Raw genomic sequence first — 16,671 nt, 5'->3', positions numbered from 1 at the left:
GAGCCATCCCAACCCTGGATTAGTAAGTGAGGCCAACTGGGAATAATATCAGGCAGCTTCTTGCAGAGCAAGGACACGTCTCCCAGCCTGTGCCTGCTGTGAGTGGGAGCAGAGACCTGAAAGGAAGCAGAGATTGGTGTCATTAGTGGGTAGGAGGCCACTGCCAGTGGGACCTGACCTGGCACACGGGGCTCTGGGACGTGCTGTTCTCTCTGTGATCTTTGCCATCGGTGTCACGGCCGATCACATCCATCCTTTGCTGGGCACGCAGGGCTGGGCTGGGGGGCTGAAAACGGGCTGAGCTAAGCAGGGAACATCTCTGTGCTGCTTGCTGGAGAGCCCTTGGCTGGGAAAAACCACCGTGCAAGCAACAGAACGGTTTGTCCCACTTTCTGTAGACTCCCAAGACTCCCGGCCTGCGGCCCATGGAGCACAGGGACATCTCTGCCGTGCACAAGCTCCTGACCGAGTACCTGAAGCAGTTCCACCTGACGCCCGTGATGAGCCGAGAGGAGGTGGAGCACTGGTTCTTACCTCAGGAGAACATCATCGACACCTTTGTGGTAGAGGTGAGAGGCAGGAGCAGGGTGATGGGGGGTGTTTTCCTGGGTTTTGCCTCTGCTGGAGCTGTGAGAGCACTGAGATGTCCTTCCAGGGTGGGCGTTTGCTGGAGGGTGGTGTCTCCATCCTGGGCTGCTCAGAGTCCCCTCCCACCCACTGGAAAAGCCCCTCTAAGGCTCTTTCTGGGCTTTATCCCAGCTCTGACATGTCCTGGCGTCACTTCTGCCTTCCAGAGCACCCCGGGGGAGGTGACAGACTTCCTGAGCTTCTACACTCTGCCCTCCACCATCATGAACCACCCGACTCACAAGAGCCTGAAAGCTGCTTATTCCTTCTACAACGTTCACACCAAGACGCCTCTCATCGACCTCATGAGTGACGCCCTCATCCTCGCCAAGTCGGTGAGGGACAGCAGGGACGGGGTGGCACCAGGGCACCGGGAGCTCACTGGGCACCGGGAGCTCACTGGGAAGCTCACTGGGCACTGGGAGCTCACTGGGCACTGGGAGCTCACTGGGAAGCTCAGTGGGCACTGGGAGCTCACTGGGAAGCTCACTGGGCACTGGGAGCTCACTGGGAAGCTCACTGGGCACTGGGAGCTCACTGGGCACTGGGAGCTCATTGGGAAGCTCATGGCAGGCTGGACACCCTTGGTTTTGTGGGAAGGGCCAGCCACAGGGCTGTTCCTAAAATCCTAAAGGATCTGCCACTCAGGAGAGGGATGCAGGGGTACCCTGAGCCTTCCAGCTCGTGGTGAGCAGAGCTCAGGGTGTCTGCTCGTGTCCTACAGCAAACAGTCCTGCTGTGTGTCCATAGGACTTGGATTGAGGGTGGGTACACTGAGGCTGAGCTCTTACCTGCTGGCCTTGGGCCCTTTTTTTGGGATGCAGAGCTGGGCAGGAGAGGGGGACAGGCAGCTCACAGGTGGGAGGAGCTCTCCAGCATAAAAGCAGGAGCTCATGGCTTTGTGTCTTCCCTGAGCAGAAAGGATTCGACGTCTTCAATGCACTGGATCTCATGGAAAACAAAACCTTCCTGGAGAAGCTGAAGTTTGGGATCGGGGACGGGAACCTGCAGTATTACCTGTACAATTGGAAGTGTCCCAGCATGGCCCCAGAGAAGGTCAGTGCCGTGGGGTGGGGGGTCCTCCTCGTGTGTTGGAGGGGGTCTCGTCCCCACAGCCCCAGGGAAACGAGTTTGTTACACACCCCTCAGTGCTCTCAGGCTGGCTGGTGTCTGTCACACGTGGTGACAGGGGAATCCAGAGTCAGCTCCTCTGTGCTGTCCCTGCTGTGCCTGCACAGAGGCTGTCCCTAGGGAAAATCCCTGGACACTCATCTCTCCAGGCTCATTTTAGTCTTGAACTAGTGCAGGTGCACCTCACACACACCTGCATGGACAAGCCCTCCCCTCTGTGGGAGGAGGGCAGGCACAGAGGGGACAGGCAGAGGGCTGCAGGGTGACACATGGGACACCAGTGGTTGTGACAAGTCACCTGGGAAGCAGTTGCTGTGCCCTGTGAGCCCTCACAGGACCCAGGAGTCACCACACAGCCCTGGGTGTCACTGTCCTAGTGGGGTGGGAGGAACAACCACCCCCTCTGGAGAGAGCAGGAGAACTTCAGAGGTGTTGGGTTGTTGTGAACAGGATCCCGTGAGGATGAGCTGTGTCACCATGAGCCATGGAGTCACAGGGTGTCACCTTGTCCCCAGGGCCAGCAGCCACTCCCCACCCAGCTGCTCCCAGTGCTGGGCCGTGGGCACCCCATCTGCCAGGCCTGGCTGTTTTTAGGCAGTACCTGGTTGCCACTGTCCCTCCACCCTGAAGATGTTCAGCATCTGTCCAGTCCACAGCCCCCTTGGAGAGGATGGTGCTTGAGAGCCAGAATCTGCACAGCTACATCCCAGCTAATTAATACCTTAACAGCTAATTAATGCCTTGATGGCAGTCACGGGGCTTTGCTTCCATGATGTAAAGCCAGGTCTGTCTCTGGACACAAAACACACACCCTAAACCAGCTTCACTTGGCCACTGAGCCTTCCAGGAAACCCCAGGAGATTCCCAGGAGGTGTCAGCAACCCCTTTTCTCACTGGAAGAGCTGGTGGGTTGGAGAGCCTGGTGCTGGGAATGCTCCCAGGATGTGCCCTGTGGTGGGGCTGACCAGAGACCAGGACCACCCACCAGCAGTGGGACTTGTCTCAGGACTGGGCTCTGGGAAGCAGCTTCTCCCAGATCATAGAATCATGGAATGGTTTGGGTTGGAAGGGACCTTAAAGCCCATCCAGTTCCATCTGCTTTCCATAGGCAGTGACACCTTCCACTATCCCAGGTTGCTCCAAACCCCATCCAACCTGGCCTTGGACATTTCCAGGGATCCAGGGGCAGCCACAGCTTCTCTGGGCAACCTGTACCAGGGGCTCACCACCCTCACAGCCAAGAATTTCTTCCCAATAGAATTCCTTCCCAATATCCCATCTAACCCTGCCCTCAGGCAGTGGGAAGTCATTCTCCCTTGTCATGTCCCTCCATCCCTTGTCCCAAGTCCCTCTCCAGCTCTCTTGGAGCCCCTTTAGGCCCTGGAAGGGGCTCTCAGGTGTCTCTGGAGCCTTCTGTTCTCCAGGTGAACCCCCCCAGCTCTCCCAGCCTGGCTCATGGTAGAGCCGTTCCCTCCCTCTACTCATGAGCTCAGGAACATCCCTGGCCCGTGAGTCAGGTCTGTCTCACAGCCTGGCGGGGTTTGTGGTTCGTCACACCCCAAACATTGGTCACCTCCCTAGAGCTGGGCAAGTGCCCATGTGCCCATTCAGCCACAAGCCCAGGGCTTTGCTGCTCTCAGATATCCCAAAACTGGTGAGGAAACCCACACGGACAACTCTGAGCCCTCCCAGCTGGCACAGTGAGGGGTCGGGAGCTGTGTCTGCCCGGAGCTGGGAACGCCGGTGCTCGGGCACATCCTGACTCCCCATTTCCATTGGTCCCAGGTCGGACTGGTGCTGCAGTAAGTGAGCCCTTGCCAGGAGAGCGTGGAGGAGCCGGGCCTGGTGGAGGTGCTGCCCCTCATCCTTTCTGCCAAAGCTGGACCCGCACCGGGCCAGGGGGAACCGGAGCAGCCGCCCAAGGCTCCCGCCGCCACCCGCCGCCTCCTCGTCTGGTCTGGTCTAATTTGCATCCTCGTAAAGACACGATCAAGGGAATGTAACTGCTGAAACTAGATCATGATTGGCATATAATGGAGTTAACGGGTGAATAATAAAAGTATATATTATATATATTTTAAATCTTTCCTGTTCCCAACTGCCATGAGTCGCATTCGGCCGCTGCACCGGGACTGTTCTCCGTGGGCACACTGAGGTGGAGGCTGCGGCACCGGCGTGGTGGAGCACCGGGATGTGCCAGGTCCTCCTGCCTGCCCTGAGGGTGCTTTGGACTCTCCCCTGCTCGGCTCTTTGCCCCCAGTTTGCTCCCTCCTCTGTTCAACTGGTTCCCTCCCTGCGGGCTCCGGAGCACGTCGGAATTCCTTCCTAAGGGCTATTTGTGCAAGTGATGCCTTGTCCCATCTCCTCCCAGACATGGAGACTCCAGCCCTGCAACGGGGCGAGTGCTGAACTGAGGGGCAGCAGCCCCTGAGGATCCAGGGGGACTCAGCTCTGGCACACCCTGCTCTGCTCAGACTCCTGGGGCTCCTTCCCTGTAACGCTGGGGCTGTGGGCACCAGGAGATGCTCCATCACTGCTGCCTCAGCTGCTTTTCTCTGGAAGCATGGAAATCTGGATACATGCCACCGGCATCACCCTGGGCCTTCAGGCTCCCCAGCCACCCTGGTGCCTCCACCAGCTCCCAGCTCGTCATCTTGTGCTGTGGAATCTACCAAGATAAAGGAAAAGTTTTCTCTCATGGAAAACCTTCATCCCATCGAGATACTTTGGGAAAGGAGCGCCTGGACAGCCTCCTGCCGTGTCACGAACCGTGTCCACCCAGCTCTCCGAGATGCTCCTGCCCTCCCAGCCAAAGGTTTCCAAAGCTGCACACCAAGGCCAAGACCCCCCGTCTATGCACTCCCACACCTCCCTGTCCCCGTGTGTCCGTCACACCCTGTGGCACCACAGACCCCCAGGGTCTCTGCCCACCCCAGCCTGGACCTGCAGGGCCCCAGTGGGGACCAGGAGCCCATCACGTCCCCCCTGGCAGCGCCATCACATCCCTCTGCTCGGGGTCCTGTGTCACCTATGCAAGTACCTTTGTGTCCCCTCTGGTGTCCCTGCTGTGCTGGGGGAGGCTGGGTGCAGGTGGGGGGCACCCAGTGGGACCCTCCCCTTGCCCCTGGGGCAGGTTTGAGGGCTGTTCCCTCCTGGCTTCTGTGGGTGCTTGGCAGCTCCCTGGGACAGTGCTGGTTTGGGGGTGGGCTCGGCCCTTATCCCCCCACAACAGGCCCTGGGGGGTGACAGGGACAGCGGGACAGGCTCTGTTAAAATAAAACTTTATTGACTGGCTTGACCCCGGGGTATAAATGTGTGCCAGGGCAGGGGTGGGGGTGTGTCCCCAGCCGGGCACAGTGTGGCACATGGTGGCAGGGGCCCCTGGGGGACAGTGATGGCACTGTCCTTGCAGCTGGCATCAAGCATGGCCAGGGCTGGTGACATTTGGGGGTTGCTGTCACCCCTGTGGGGTTTTCTACGGCCTGGTCACCCCATCCTGGCTGTCACAGGGACAGGGAGGGAAGGAGTAGGGCACCAGCAGACGAGGTGGCACTATGGGCACTATGGAGGGGGTCCCCCAGCCCCTTGGGTGCTGTCACCACAGGCAGGGGAGCAGTGTCACCGGGCTGTCCCCACACAGGGAGCAGGAGGGTGCCCACCCCCCAGAGGAGCACGTTGCCCCCCACGGGGGACACGACATTCCCCGTCCCACGGGGACCTCCCAGGGACCTCACAGGCTCCTGCACTGGACGTGCACGAAGAGCGTGGCCGGGGACAGGGACGCGCCGTCCTTGGAGAGCAGGTGGATGTGCCGGTACCCTGGGGACACAGGGGGGGCTCAGCGCGGGGCAGGGGGACCGTCCCCACCCCGAGGGGCAGCGGGGGTGGCTCCCCATCCCCCCACCTGTGCGCAGGCTGGGCAGGGGCAGCGTGAACTGCCCCACGAAGTCGTTGCAGGAGGTGCTGTCGTAGTCCTCCACCACGAAGCGGAGCAGGGCCAGCTCGGGGACCCCCACCCGGAACCGCAGCGTCTCCTCCCAGCGCGGGTTGAACCCTGCGGCACCGGGACGGGGCTGGGCGGGGCCGCCGGGGCCACCCCCCGCCCCCAGGGACCACCCAGACCCACCCTGGCACCGGCTCGGCTGCCACCCTGCCCAGGGCAGGGGGGAACTGGGGCAGCAGGGGTGATGCTGGGGCTGCGGTGGGGTGTACTGGGGAAAAGGGGGTTATGTTGGACTGGGCTATACTGGGAGAATGGAGGTCATACTGGGGCTGTGGTGGGGAAAAGAGGTCATGCTGGGGCTGTGAGGAGGTATGCTGGGGATTGGGGGTCATACTGGTGCTGAAATGGGCTATACTGGGAGAATGGGGGTCCTGCTGTGGCCACGGTGGGGTATACTAGGGAAATGGGTCATACTGGGGGAATGGGGATCATACTGGTGCTAGACTGGGCTATACTGGAGGAATAGGGGTCATACTGTGGCTGCAGTGGGATATACTGGGGGAATAGTGGTCATAGTGGGGGAAAGGGGTGCTGGACTGGGCCATACTGGGAGCAGAGTGGTCATACAGGGGCCATGGTGGACTGGAGGGATGGGATCATACTGAGGGAATGATGGTCATACTGGGACTATGATGGGCTATGCTGGGGGAATGGGGGTCATACTGGGGCCATGGTGGGCTATACTGGAGGAATGGCAGTACCACTGGGGCCAGGCTGTGCTATACTGGGGGAACAGGAGTCCTCCTGCGATCAGTCTGGGCTATACTGGGGGACTGAGAGTCCTATTGGAGCTGGGCTGGGCTATACTGGGAGAATGGGAGTCATACTGGGGCTGTGATGGGCTATACTGGGGAGGATGGGCATCATACTGGGCTTGGGCTGGGTATACTGGAGGCCAGAAGGGAGCAACACTGGTGAGGATGGGACATGCTGGGACCCTGCCAGTGCTGGGGATCAGGCTGTGCTGGGGACAGAGCACTGGGGGGCACTGGGGGAACTGGGATGTCCTGGGCACCAGTGCAGCTGGGGGTGGGTGCTGGGGGGTGGTGCTCGAGGGACTGTCCCCCCCTGGGGATCAGGGGGCACCTGGGACGTCCCTGGGGTTTGGGTGCCCTGGGGTGTCCCCAGGGGTCAGGGTTCCCCGTGGTGCCTCTGGGTGACCTGAGGTGTCCTGGGGATCAGGGTGCCCTAAGGACTGGGGGCCCTGGGGTGTCCCTGGAGATCAGGTGCCCTGGGATGGCCCCCAGACTGACCGTTGTTGAGCTTGTGCCGGGTCTGTTGCCGGGCGCAGTCGGCCGGCACCCCGTGGACCTCCACACGCACGAAGGGATCCACGATGGAGCTGCCCTTGTCCCTGTTCAGCTTGGGCAGCTGCTGCGCCGTGATCACCTGGGGACAGGGGGCTGGGGCACCAGGGGCACTGCGGGGGGCTTGGGGGGACAGGGCTGTGGGGACAGGGCTGGTGTCCCCAGGAGAGGGGATGTGGGTGGCACTTGGTTGGGACTGGTGCGAAGAGAAGGGAGGTGGTTGATGCCACCCAGTAGAAGGGTGATACCAACTGGATTTGGGGACAGAGTTGGTGCCACCCAGGAGAAGGGACAAAGGTGGTACATGGCTGGGTGCAAGGACAGAATCGGTACCACCCAGGAGAAGGGACATGGGTGGTACCCAAACAGATGTGAGGACAGGGTCAGTGTCCCCAGGGGAAGAGAGGTTGGTGGCACCCAAGGAGAAGGTGTGCAGGTGGCACCTGGCTGGCCACAGGGTTGGCATCACCCTGAGGGGACATGGGTGGCAGCTGCCTGGGCATGGGGTTGGTGTCACCCAGAAGAGACGTGGGTGGCACCTGGTTGGGAGCGGGGTTGGTGTCACCCGGGAATAGCGGCCAGGCATTGGAATGTCATGGGAGTCACCCAGTAGGGCCACGGGTGGCACCCACCCAGGGGTCGTGGGGTGCCCTCACCCTGATGTGCAGCTCCAGGCGCCGGGACCCCTCCCCGGGGGGGCTGCGCAGGCAGGGGGGCTTCAGGACGTACCCACAGCCCCCGTTGCCCAGGAAGCGCCCAGTGTTCAGGTCCATCTCATATCCCGGAGTCTGGAAGTTGAGGGCCACTGTGGGGACAGCAGGACGGGTGTCAGAGCGGGTGACAACTCCGGGGGGGTGCCAGGTGCCCCGAGGGGCTGGGGGGTCTCACCGAGCTGGCAGCCGGCGTTCCACATCTCCTGGGGGTTGTAGTTGGCCGAGTTCATCTTCAGCCCCAGCGGGTACACCCGGCTCAGCTGCCGGGTGTTGTACCGGACCAGCGCCGGGCCTGGGGAGGGACAGGGCTGAGCGGGGCCCATGGGGCTGGTGTGGGGCCCCCTGTGTGCCCGGGGACAGGGACAGAGCCTGCCCGGCTGCGTGGACCCCAAAACCAGGCCCTGCGGTTCAGCCCCCAACCCTGGACCTTGAACTTGGAGCCCAGACCCTGATCCCAGTTCTCAGCCCCAGGATGCTGACCTAGACCTTAATCTGAGCCCAAGATCCCAGGCCTTGACCCCACACCTTGGCTTTAGATGCCAGACCCTGATCCTGGACCTTGCCTCTGACCCCACACCCTGATCCATCAGACTCCAAAACAAAACCCTGGACACTGACCCACATCCTAATCCCAACTCTAGATCCCAGACCCTGACCCCAGACATTGACCCTGGACCCCAGATCTTGAACACTGACTCAGATCTTAATCTCAGCCCTGGACCCCAGACCCTGACCTTAGATCTCGACCCTGGACCCTGACCTCCAACCCCAGATTTTGACCCCAGACCTCAGTCCCTGGACTGTGACCCAGATCTTAATCCCAGCCCCAGATCTCACCCTGGACCCAGATGCCACATCCTAAACCCTGATCCCAGACCCTGATCCTAGTCCTGTGACCCTCTGGCCCCAGACTCTGCCAGCAGACCCCAGTCCCACCAGTCCAGAGCAACCCAACCAAGGCCAGCGTGTCCCTGATCACCACCCCTGGACCCACCCTGGTGACAGAGCCCATCCTGCATCCCAGTGACATTAGGGGCATGGAACCACTCTGTCCCCATCCCTGTCCCCATCCCATCACCCTCACCCGCCTCCTTGATGAGCTTCCGTGCCTTCCTCTCGCTGAAGGAGGACATGTGGCAGGGCTGGGGGTGGCGCAGGGCCTGGGCCAGCCCGGGGAAGGGCACGGCCTGGCAATAAACCACCAGGGCTGACAGCTCCGGGGACACCTGCAGTGCATCCTTGGCCTGCAGGAACCACCGTGGGGTCAGGGCCACCCTGGCTCTGGGGGCCAACCCCCTGCCCAAGGGTCTGCAGACCCCCCACCCTGAGAGCCCCCAAAGGGATGGAGAACCTGAGGCAATGGAATGATGGGCTGTGGGCTGATGGACAAACCAAGCACGTTGAGAACCTGAGGTCATGGAGAGCACAAGGGGATGGACAACCCAAGATGTCAGAGACCCCAAGGTGACAGAGACCCCGAAGTGATGGGCACCCCGAGATGATGGAGAGAGGTGACAGAGACCCCTGAGGTGATGGAGAACTGAGGCAATGGAGAACCCCCCCTCCAAGGTGATGGAGACCCTGAGGGATCACCCTGCAGGTCATGGAGACCCCAAAGTGAGGGACAATCCAACATGATGGAGAACTTGAGGTGATGGAGACCCTGAAGCATCAGAAACCCCAGCCCAATGGAGTACCCAGCCCAATGGGAAGAGGGAGGCAGAGCTGAGGGGTCCCCAGTATCAGTCCCCTCTGCTGGGCCACTCACCACCCCCACGGCACCCGACCCATCACCCCCCAGTTCCATCCCACAACCCACCTGCAGAGGTTTGATCTCCTGCAGCGACTGGAAGAGGAGAGAGCGGGGCTGCAGTGGGGTGTGCTGGCTGTGCTCACCCACCCCAGGGCCCAGCACTGCTGGCACACTCCAGGATGCCATGGTCCTCCAGGACCACCACGACTCCATGGCCCCCCAGCACCACTGGCATGCTGTGATCCATCAGGACCACCAGGACTCCAAGATCCTCCAGCACCAACACGATGTCATGGTCCCCCGGCACCACAGTCCTGGGAGAGCCCCTTACCCGCCGGTTGCTTCTGTCCTGCATCTTCTCCTCCTCTTCCTCTTCCTCCTCTTCCTCCTCCTCTGGGTCCAGGAGGCAGGTGACTCCCCGAGGCTCCTGCCACGGCTCTGGCAGCTTCTTGCCCTTCACCAGGATCTTTTCCTTCAGCTGCTGTGGGAGGAAGGACCGAACTCAGGGCTCAGAGGGGACATGGGCCGAGCTCAGGGCTCAGAGGGGACGTGAGGACATGGGCAGGGGGGTGGCTTTACCTCCGGGGAGGGGAGATCACGGGAGTCCTGCCCCTGCAGCGGCTGCGTCAACAGCAGGTCCCCCAGGATGGCCTTCATGTGCCGGGCCATGGTGGCCTGCTGCTCCAGCCCACAGTGGTTCTCCAGGGACAGGATGACGGGGTAGGGTGATCTCTGGGCACAGGGGATGGACAGTGCTCAGCACCCGGTGTCCAGCACCCCTCCCAGTGCTTCCAGCACCCGCCTCACCTCGAAGGCCGCCCTACGGATGCTCTCGATGACATCGCGGAAGAGGATTTTGGAGGTGAGGGTGTGGCCGTGGTACACGACAGGTTCTCCATCAGAGCCCTCCCAGCAGTCCAGCTCCACGCAGCGGCACCCTGCCCTCAGTGCCCTGCCACCACAGCACCACCGGCTGAGTCCCCCTGTCCCCCTCGGGCCACGGGACCCCCTGGGAGCCCCATGGGCCAGGGACATCCACTTGGGGCCAGGGACACCCACTTGGGGCTGGGGACACTCACTTGGGGCCAGGGACACCCACTTAGGGCCAGGGACACCCGCTTGGGGCCGGGGACACCCACTTGGGGCTGGGGACACCCACTTAGGGCCAGGGACACCCACTTGGGGCTGGGGACACCCACTTAGGGCCAGGGACACCCACTTGGCGTAGGCCTCAGTGCTGCTGGTGCCACCGATCTGGGTGCGGGTCAGGTAGGTGTTGTGGGAGGAGGAGATGAAGTAGTGGCTCAGGGGCTGGCTCATGTCCTGGTGCACCCTGGTGTGCTCCTGGTTGAGGATGTCGCCGGCAGCCGACAGCAGGTACATCATGAAGCCGTCCAGCATCATCAGGTCCTGCTGCCTGGCTGTGGGGCACGGTGGTGGCTGTCACAGAGGGCTGGCACCTAACCCTAAGCCCTAACCCTGGCAGGGTGGCTCCCTGGGGACTGTCCTCACTGGGATGTTCCAGCAGTGCCATGTTCACCCCAAACCTGGGACTGTGGCACCCAGGGAATACCTAAGTTCCCTTGAGTGTCCCATCTCCATCCTGATGTCACTCGTCCTACCAGTGCCACATTCCCCCTGGACCTGGCATGGTGGCACATATGAGGTGTGGAGTTTCCCTGCCCCCCCCCCCATACCCTCTGTCCTCACAGTGCCATGTTCACCCCAGTCCTGGCACTGTGGCACCCAGGAGATGTGGAGGTCCCCTTGGTGTCCCATCTCCACACTCACGTTCCCTGTCCCGGTAGTGCCACATCTACCCTGAGGGTACTGCTGTGATACCCAAGAGATGTGGAGGTCCTTCATCCCCACCTTGATGTCCCCTGTCCTCCTAGTGCCACGTTCATCTGGACCTGCCATGGTAGGGCCCAAGGGACACAGAGATCCTTGGCAGTGCCACATTCCCACCAGGGCTGGCACTGCTTCACCCAGGAGACATGGAAATCCACCTGCTACCTTCACATCCCCTGTCCCTGCAGTGCCACATCCCCCAGGGACCACCAGGGCCACGTGTTGGATGGCTGACACCCTGGGAAGGGACACTCGGGGACAATCACCCAAGCCTTGGAGGACCCCATACCAGTTTGGAGGGGGTGACACACCAAGCAGAGCCTCATCCCCACACCATCCATGACCTCCCGTAGCTCCAGCGGTGCCCGTCCCACCGCCCGGCCCAGCCCTACCCTTGTCGTTGAGCTCGTGTTTGCGGATGATGGCGCGGGCCTGGCGCAGGCTGGAGTCCTCGCCCTGGTCCCGCAGGAAATCCCGCAGCTCCTCGGCCGACAGGACGCGATCCTCGCCCGAGTAGCGCCCGAAAAGCTCCTCCAGCTCCGGCCGCCGCAGGAGCCGCCGGCAAAACTCCTCCAGCTCCCGGCCCTCCAGCCGCTCGTTGCCCGAGTGGTCACACTCCTGACGGGACACAGGTTGGGGACAGGTGGGGGACAGCCATGGGGATGATGTCCACCCACTGCCCGTGGGGAGAGGGTACCTCCACCCCCTGCCTTCTCCTGCCTGGCAGTGTGTGTGATGAGTTTGGGGGTCTCAGCCACTGGTGTGTCCCCTCTGTCCTCCCACCCACAGCCCTCAGACCCTCCAGTCCAGGATGGAGCAGAGCTCCGTGCCTCGGTTTCCCCAGGTGGAAAGGGGACCTTGGGAGATGCCTCTGGGGACAGCTCCCCATGGTGGGGAAATGTCACACCCTGGGGACCCTGGGGGCAGTGGGGAGGGGGTGGCAGCTCACCCCACCCCACCATGTGCTCCTGCTCCTGATGGGCCCCAACCGTTGGTGGTGGTGGGTGGCTTTGGGTGTGAGGAGTTGGTCAGTTCTCTGCAGGAGGCAGAGAAGGAGCCAGCATTCCCTGCGGTGACAGCAGCAGGGACAGCGGGTGGTGGACCCATGGGATGAGTACCTTGAAGAGTTTGGAGGCATAAACGTTGTCCATGTCGATGTTGAGCATCCTCAGCATGTTCTTCACCTCCTGGAAGGACATCTTGTTGTCCTTGTTCTTGTCTGCTTTCTGCAGGACCCCGTGGATCCAACTACGCTGGGTAAGGAAATCACAAACCACAACCTGTCCCCCGAGCCCCCCCAGAGCTCCCACAAAGGATACTGGTCGAGCTTCTCCATCTGGCTCATGGCCTGCAGCCGCCCCATGAGCTTGGCGAGCCCCTGCACCCAGTGCCGGGCGTGCTCCTCGCTGCGGGCCGCCAGGTCCAGGTTCTTGCGCCGGCCCTTGAAGACGAGGGTGAAGCAGTGGCGCTCGGGGAAGGCGGCCCCGTGCTTGCGCAGCCCCTCCGACTGGTGTCCCTCGCGCACCCCCTCGACGTGCGTCACCGAGACTGCGGGGACACCGCGGGGGTGGCGATGGACCCGCTCCCTCGGCGCGTCACCCACCCGCCAGACACCCCGGCCCCTCACGGACCCCCCCGGGGACAGCGCTCGGCTCCCGCTGGTGCGGCAGTCGGGCTTAACCCGCTAATCCCAGGCGAGACAGGGGCGGTGGCCGCTGTCCCCGCGGGGACGGGCACGGGACGGAGCTGCCTCGCGGCGCTGCCAGCGCCGGGCATCCATCCCAGACAAGAGGGTGGAAGGAGAGGGGTGACGCCGGGAGCGGGGACAGAGTCTGGCCAGGATGGAGACCTCCCAAGAGGGATGGGGAAAGGCGGGGCCTCTGGGGGCTCGGCATGGGGTGTACTGGGAGGCACTGGGAGGCACTGGGTGCAGCGAGTTGAGGTCCAGGTCCGGGGTGGGAGTCCGTGTTCTGGACTGGGGTTCATATCTTGGATGATGGTCTGGGTCCCAGGCTGGGGGTACAGGTCCTGGACTGGGGTCTGGGCCCTTGCTGGGAGTTTGGGTCCTGGATTGGGGTCCGGGTGCTGGGTGGGGGTGTGGGGTCCAGGTCCCAGGTGGGGATAGAGATGGAGTTTAAGTCCTGGGCTGGAGTCTGGATCCCGGGTGGGGGTCTGAAACTCAGGTAGGGTCTGGGTTCTGGGTGGGGATCCGAGTCTTGGGTGGGGGTCTGGGAATAGGGCTGTGGTCTGGGTCCAAGATGGGGGTCCAGATGGGGTTCTGGGTGCTGGGAATGGGTCTGGGTCCTGCATGGGGGTCCAGGTCCTGAGGGAGGGTCTGAGTGGGTCTGGGTCTCACGCTGGGGTCTGGATTCTGGGTGGGAGTCCAGGTTCTGGTTGTGGACTAGGTCCTGGAATGGGATCTGAGTCCAGGGTTGGGGTCTGAGTCCTGGGTGGGGGTCTGGGTGGGAATCTGGGTCGGGATCTAGGTCCTGGACAGGGGTCTGGTCCATGGGTGGGAATCCCTGTGGGCATTGTTGTGACACTGTGCCGGTCCTGGCCCCTCCCTGCAGCTGGTGGCTGTGCAGGATGTGGCCCAGCGTCCCCGAGCCCCCGGGGAGGGTCCCCAGTGCACTCACAGCTCTGGGGGGAGCGGGTGCGCCCGAAGCGTCCCTCGAAGCACACGGTCACCCCGTCCTCCTGCAGGCGGAACAGCCGCTCCCGGGAGCCCCCCCTGGCCCGGACCTTCCGGAGCAGGGACCCCTGGAGCATCTGCTTGATGTCCTCGTCCTCCGTCAGGCCTGTGGGGACCAGCCATGGGCTGCTGGGGGGCATTGGGGGCGTTTGGGGTACTGGGGGGTGCTGGAGGTTCTCAGGCTGTACTGGGGGTGTGGGGTGGGAGTGAGGGGGGTCAGTGCACATCTGTGTGCACATCTGCACGTGTACACTCCTGCACTTCCCATGGCACGGGACAGGTGGCACAGGACAGACACGATGCCATGGGACAGGATGGAATTGGATGGGACAAGCTGGAATTGGATGGGACAGACACAATGGGACAGAATGGCACAGCACGGGCATGGGATGGGATGGAGGGGTGGGACAGGACAGGGTGAGATGGACAGGAGAGGGTGATGGGGTGGGAAATATGTGACACAATGTGACTACAGATGGGACAGGATGGGACAGGTAAGATTGGACAGGACAGGGTGGGGCAGACTGGATTGGATGGGGCAGGGTGGGTAGGACAAACAGGACAGGACAGGACAGGGCAGGATGGGACAGGGCAGAAAGGGCAGGATGGGACACGATGAGATGAGGAGATGGGACAGGAGCAAGCTGGAATGGGACAGGGCAGGCAGGAGCACTGTGTGCCTGTCTGGGGGGGACACAGTGACACAGCCCAGTGACAGCCCAGCTGCCAAACCCCAGCCAGGCTGCCCAGATCCCGTGTGGAGGGCGCCAGGACGGTGCCAGCAGCAGAGCCCAGGCTGGGAACAATGACGGGGTGGCCTTGGGGGACTCAGGGCCCACGCCCCAGCCGGGACTTTTCCATCTATCCACAGAATGGTTATTTCCTCCCTTTTTTGTTTTGGCAGCCACTCCAAACAGCCCCAGCGGCCGTGTCCCTCTCTGGCTGGAGATCCCTCTCCTGGGCTGGGAAAGAGCCCTGTGGGGCTCACAGGGAACATCCTGAACTGGCCACGGACTTGGGGATGTGACCACCAGCTGCCACCACCTCCCGTGAGGTCACATCCTGCCCAAGGTGCAGGACTGGGGGCAGGTACAGGGACACGGGTGCACAAGCACATGGATGCACAGATGTATGGATACCCGGCTGCATGGACACATGGATACAGGTGTGTGGGCACAGAGATGGACACAGGGATTGTCAGACACATGGGCACAGGTGCGTGGATGCATGGATACAGGCCCATGGACACATGGATGCATGGACACAGATGGTCAGTCACAGGTGCACCTGGACATAGGGATGCACTGATACATGGCCCCATGGATATAGAGATGCAGGGATATATGGACATATGGATACGTGGATGCATAGACAGCTGTGCAGCTCCAGGCCCACGGCCCCGTGTCCAAAGCAGCGTGAGGCAGATCCATCCCTGCCCTCTGTACCCACCCCAGATCCAGCCGCTCCCGTGGGTGCCCCCTGACCTTCCCACGCACCCACTCCCCCTGCACACACCCCGTGGGCCAGAAGGGCCCTGGCCAACAACACCGTGGGCAGCACCCTTGGGTGGGGAAACTGAGGTAGGGCCCTGGTGAGGGACCCAGGGAGCAGGAGCTGAGCCTTGGGGACAATAAACACACTGAGTGGGGGGCTCCTGTCACCTGTGATGTGGCCAAACCCCGACCCCGTTGCCCCTCAACAGCTGGGGTGATACACAGATACTCTGGGGCTGCCTTGGGGACCCCTCCCAGCCACAGGGACCCTTCCCTGATGTGGGGGAATCCATCCACCTCGGGAATGGCCCCTGCCATGGGGACCCATCCCTGCCAGTGGGGACCCCATCTGCTCTGGGGACAATCCCTGCCATGGGGATTGTGGCTTTATGGACCCCTCCCCATAGCAGGACCTCATCCAGCCACGGAGACCATTCCCTGGCTATCCTGGGGATCCCAGCCCTGCCGTGGGTGTCCCCTCCCTGCCATAGGAGTCCTCCTCCTTTCCATGGGGGCAAGGGAGGGGTCTTCCATGGGAGGTCTTCCAAGAGAAGACCCTCTCTCTGTCATGGTGTCCCCTCCCTGCCATACAGGCCCCCATCCCTTCTATAAGAGACCCCTCTCTGCCTTGAGGGACTCTCTCTGTCATGGGGGTTCCCCTCCCTGCCATGGGGGTCTCTTCCCTTGCGTGGGGGACCCATTCCTGCCATGAGGGTCCTCACCCACTTCAGGAACCCTCCCAGCCGCCGAGATCCCTCCCGGCCCCCATCTGGCACAGCCCTCCCGGAGTTTCTGCCCGGCTCCCCCCGGTCCTCCCGGGACTCACCCATTTTCTTCAGGGCTCTCCCGGACCGCCGGGAGCCACCGGCACCGTCCGACGGGGCGCGGGGCTGCTCGGCGGCGGGACGCGCCTTCCTGCCGCAGATCATGGTGCAGGACCCCCGGGACGGCCGGTACTCCCGGTGTCCCCGGTGCCCTCGGTGCTCCCGGTAGCCCCGGTGTTCCCGGTACCTCGCTACTCCCGGTGCCACCGACGCCCCGGTGCCTGCAGTAGTTCCGGTTGTCCCGGTGCTCCCGGTGCTCCCGGCCGGTGCAGCCGGG

The 16,671-nt window shown here is 62.5% G+C and overlaps 2 protein-coding genes across 2 annotated transcripts in view; one reads left to right on the top strand and one right to left on the bottom strand.

Moving 5' to 3' along the window:
• NMT1 (N-myristoyltransferase 1) overlaps positions 1-5,056 on the top strand; it is a 17,497-nt gene extending 12,441 nt beyond the window's left edge. Inside the window, exons 9-12 of the mRNA XM_027711901.2 lie at positions 399-569; positions 795-962; positions 1,546-1,683; positions 3,544-5,056. Of these exons, the coding sequence (XP_027567702.1) occupies positions 399-569; positions 795-962; positions 1,546-1,683; positions 3,544-3,564 (498 nt within the window). The 3' untranslated portion in view covers positions 3,565-5,056. The remainder of the gene's footprint in view (positions 1-398; positions 570-794; positions 963-1,545; positions 1,684-3,543) is intronic.
• Positions 5,024-16,671, bottom strand: PLCD3 (phospholipase C delta 3). Its single transcript, XM_027711897.2, has 16 exons — positions 16,397-16,671; positions 14,022-14,183; positions 12,705-12,933; positions 12,504-12,633; positions 11,778-12,003; positions 10,754-10,955; positions 10,342-10,486; positions 10,114-10,266; positions 9,866-10,015; positions 9,601-9,627; positions 8,866-9,025; positions 7,957-8,073; positions 7,725-7,873; positions 7,015-7,150; positions 5,663-5,812; positions 5,024-5,577 (listed from the first exon to the last, which is right to left on the bottom strand). The coding sequence occupies exons 1-16, from the start codon at positions 16,497-16,499 to the stop codon at positions 5,489-5,491; spliced, it is 2,328 nt and encodes a 775-aa protein (XP_027567698.1). The 5' UTR covers positions 16,500-16,671; the 3' UTR covers positions 5,024-5,488.

This window comes from Pipra filicauda, unplaced genomic scaffold (assembly GCF_003945595.2).
Source record: "Pipra filicauda isolate LSUMZ 115617 unplaced genomic scaffold, ASM394559v2 scaffold336_size1087642_pilon, whole genome shotgun sequence".
In the NCBI taxonomy this organism is placed as follows: domain Eukaryota; kingdom Metazoa; phylum Chordata; class Aves; order Passeriformes; family Pipridae; genus Pipra; species Pipra filicauda.
This window is presented reverse-complemented; position numbering and strand designations above follow the sequence as displayed.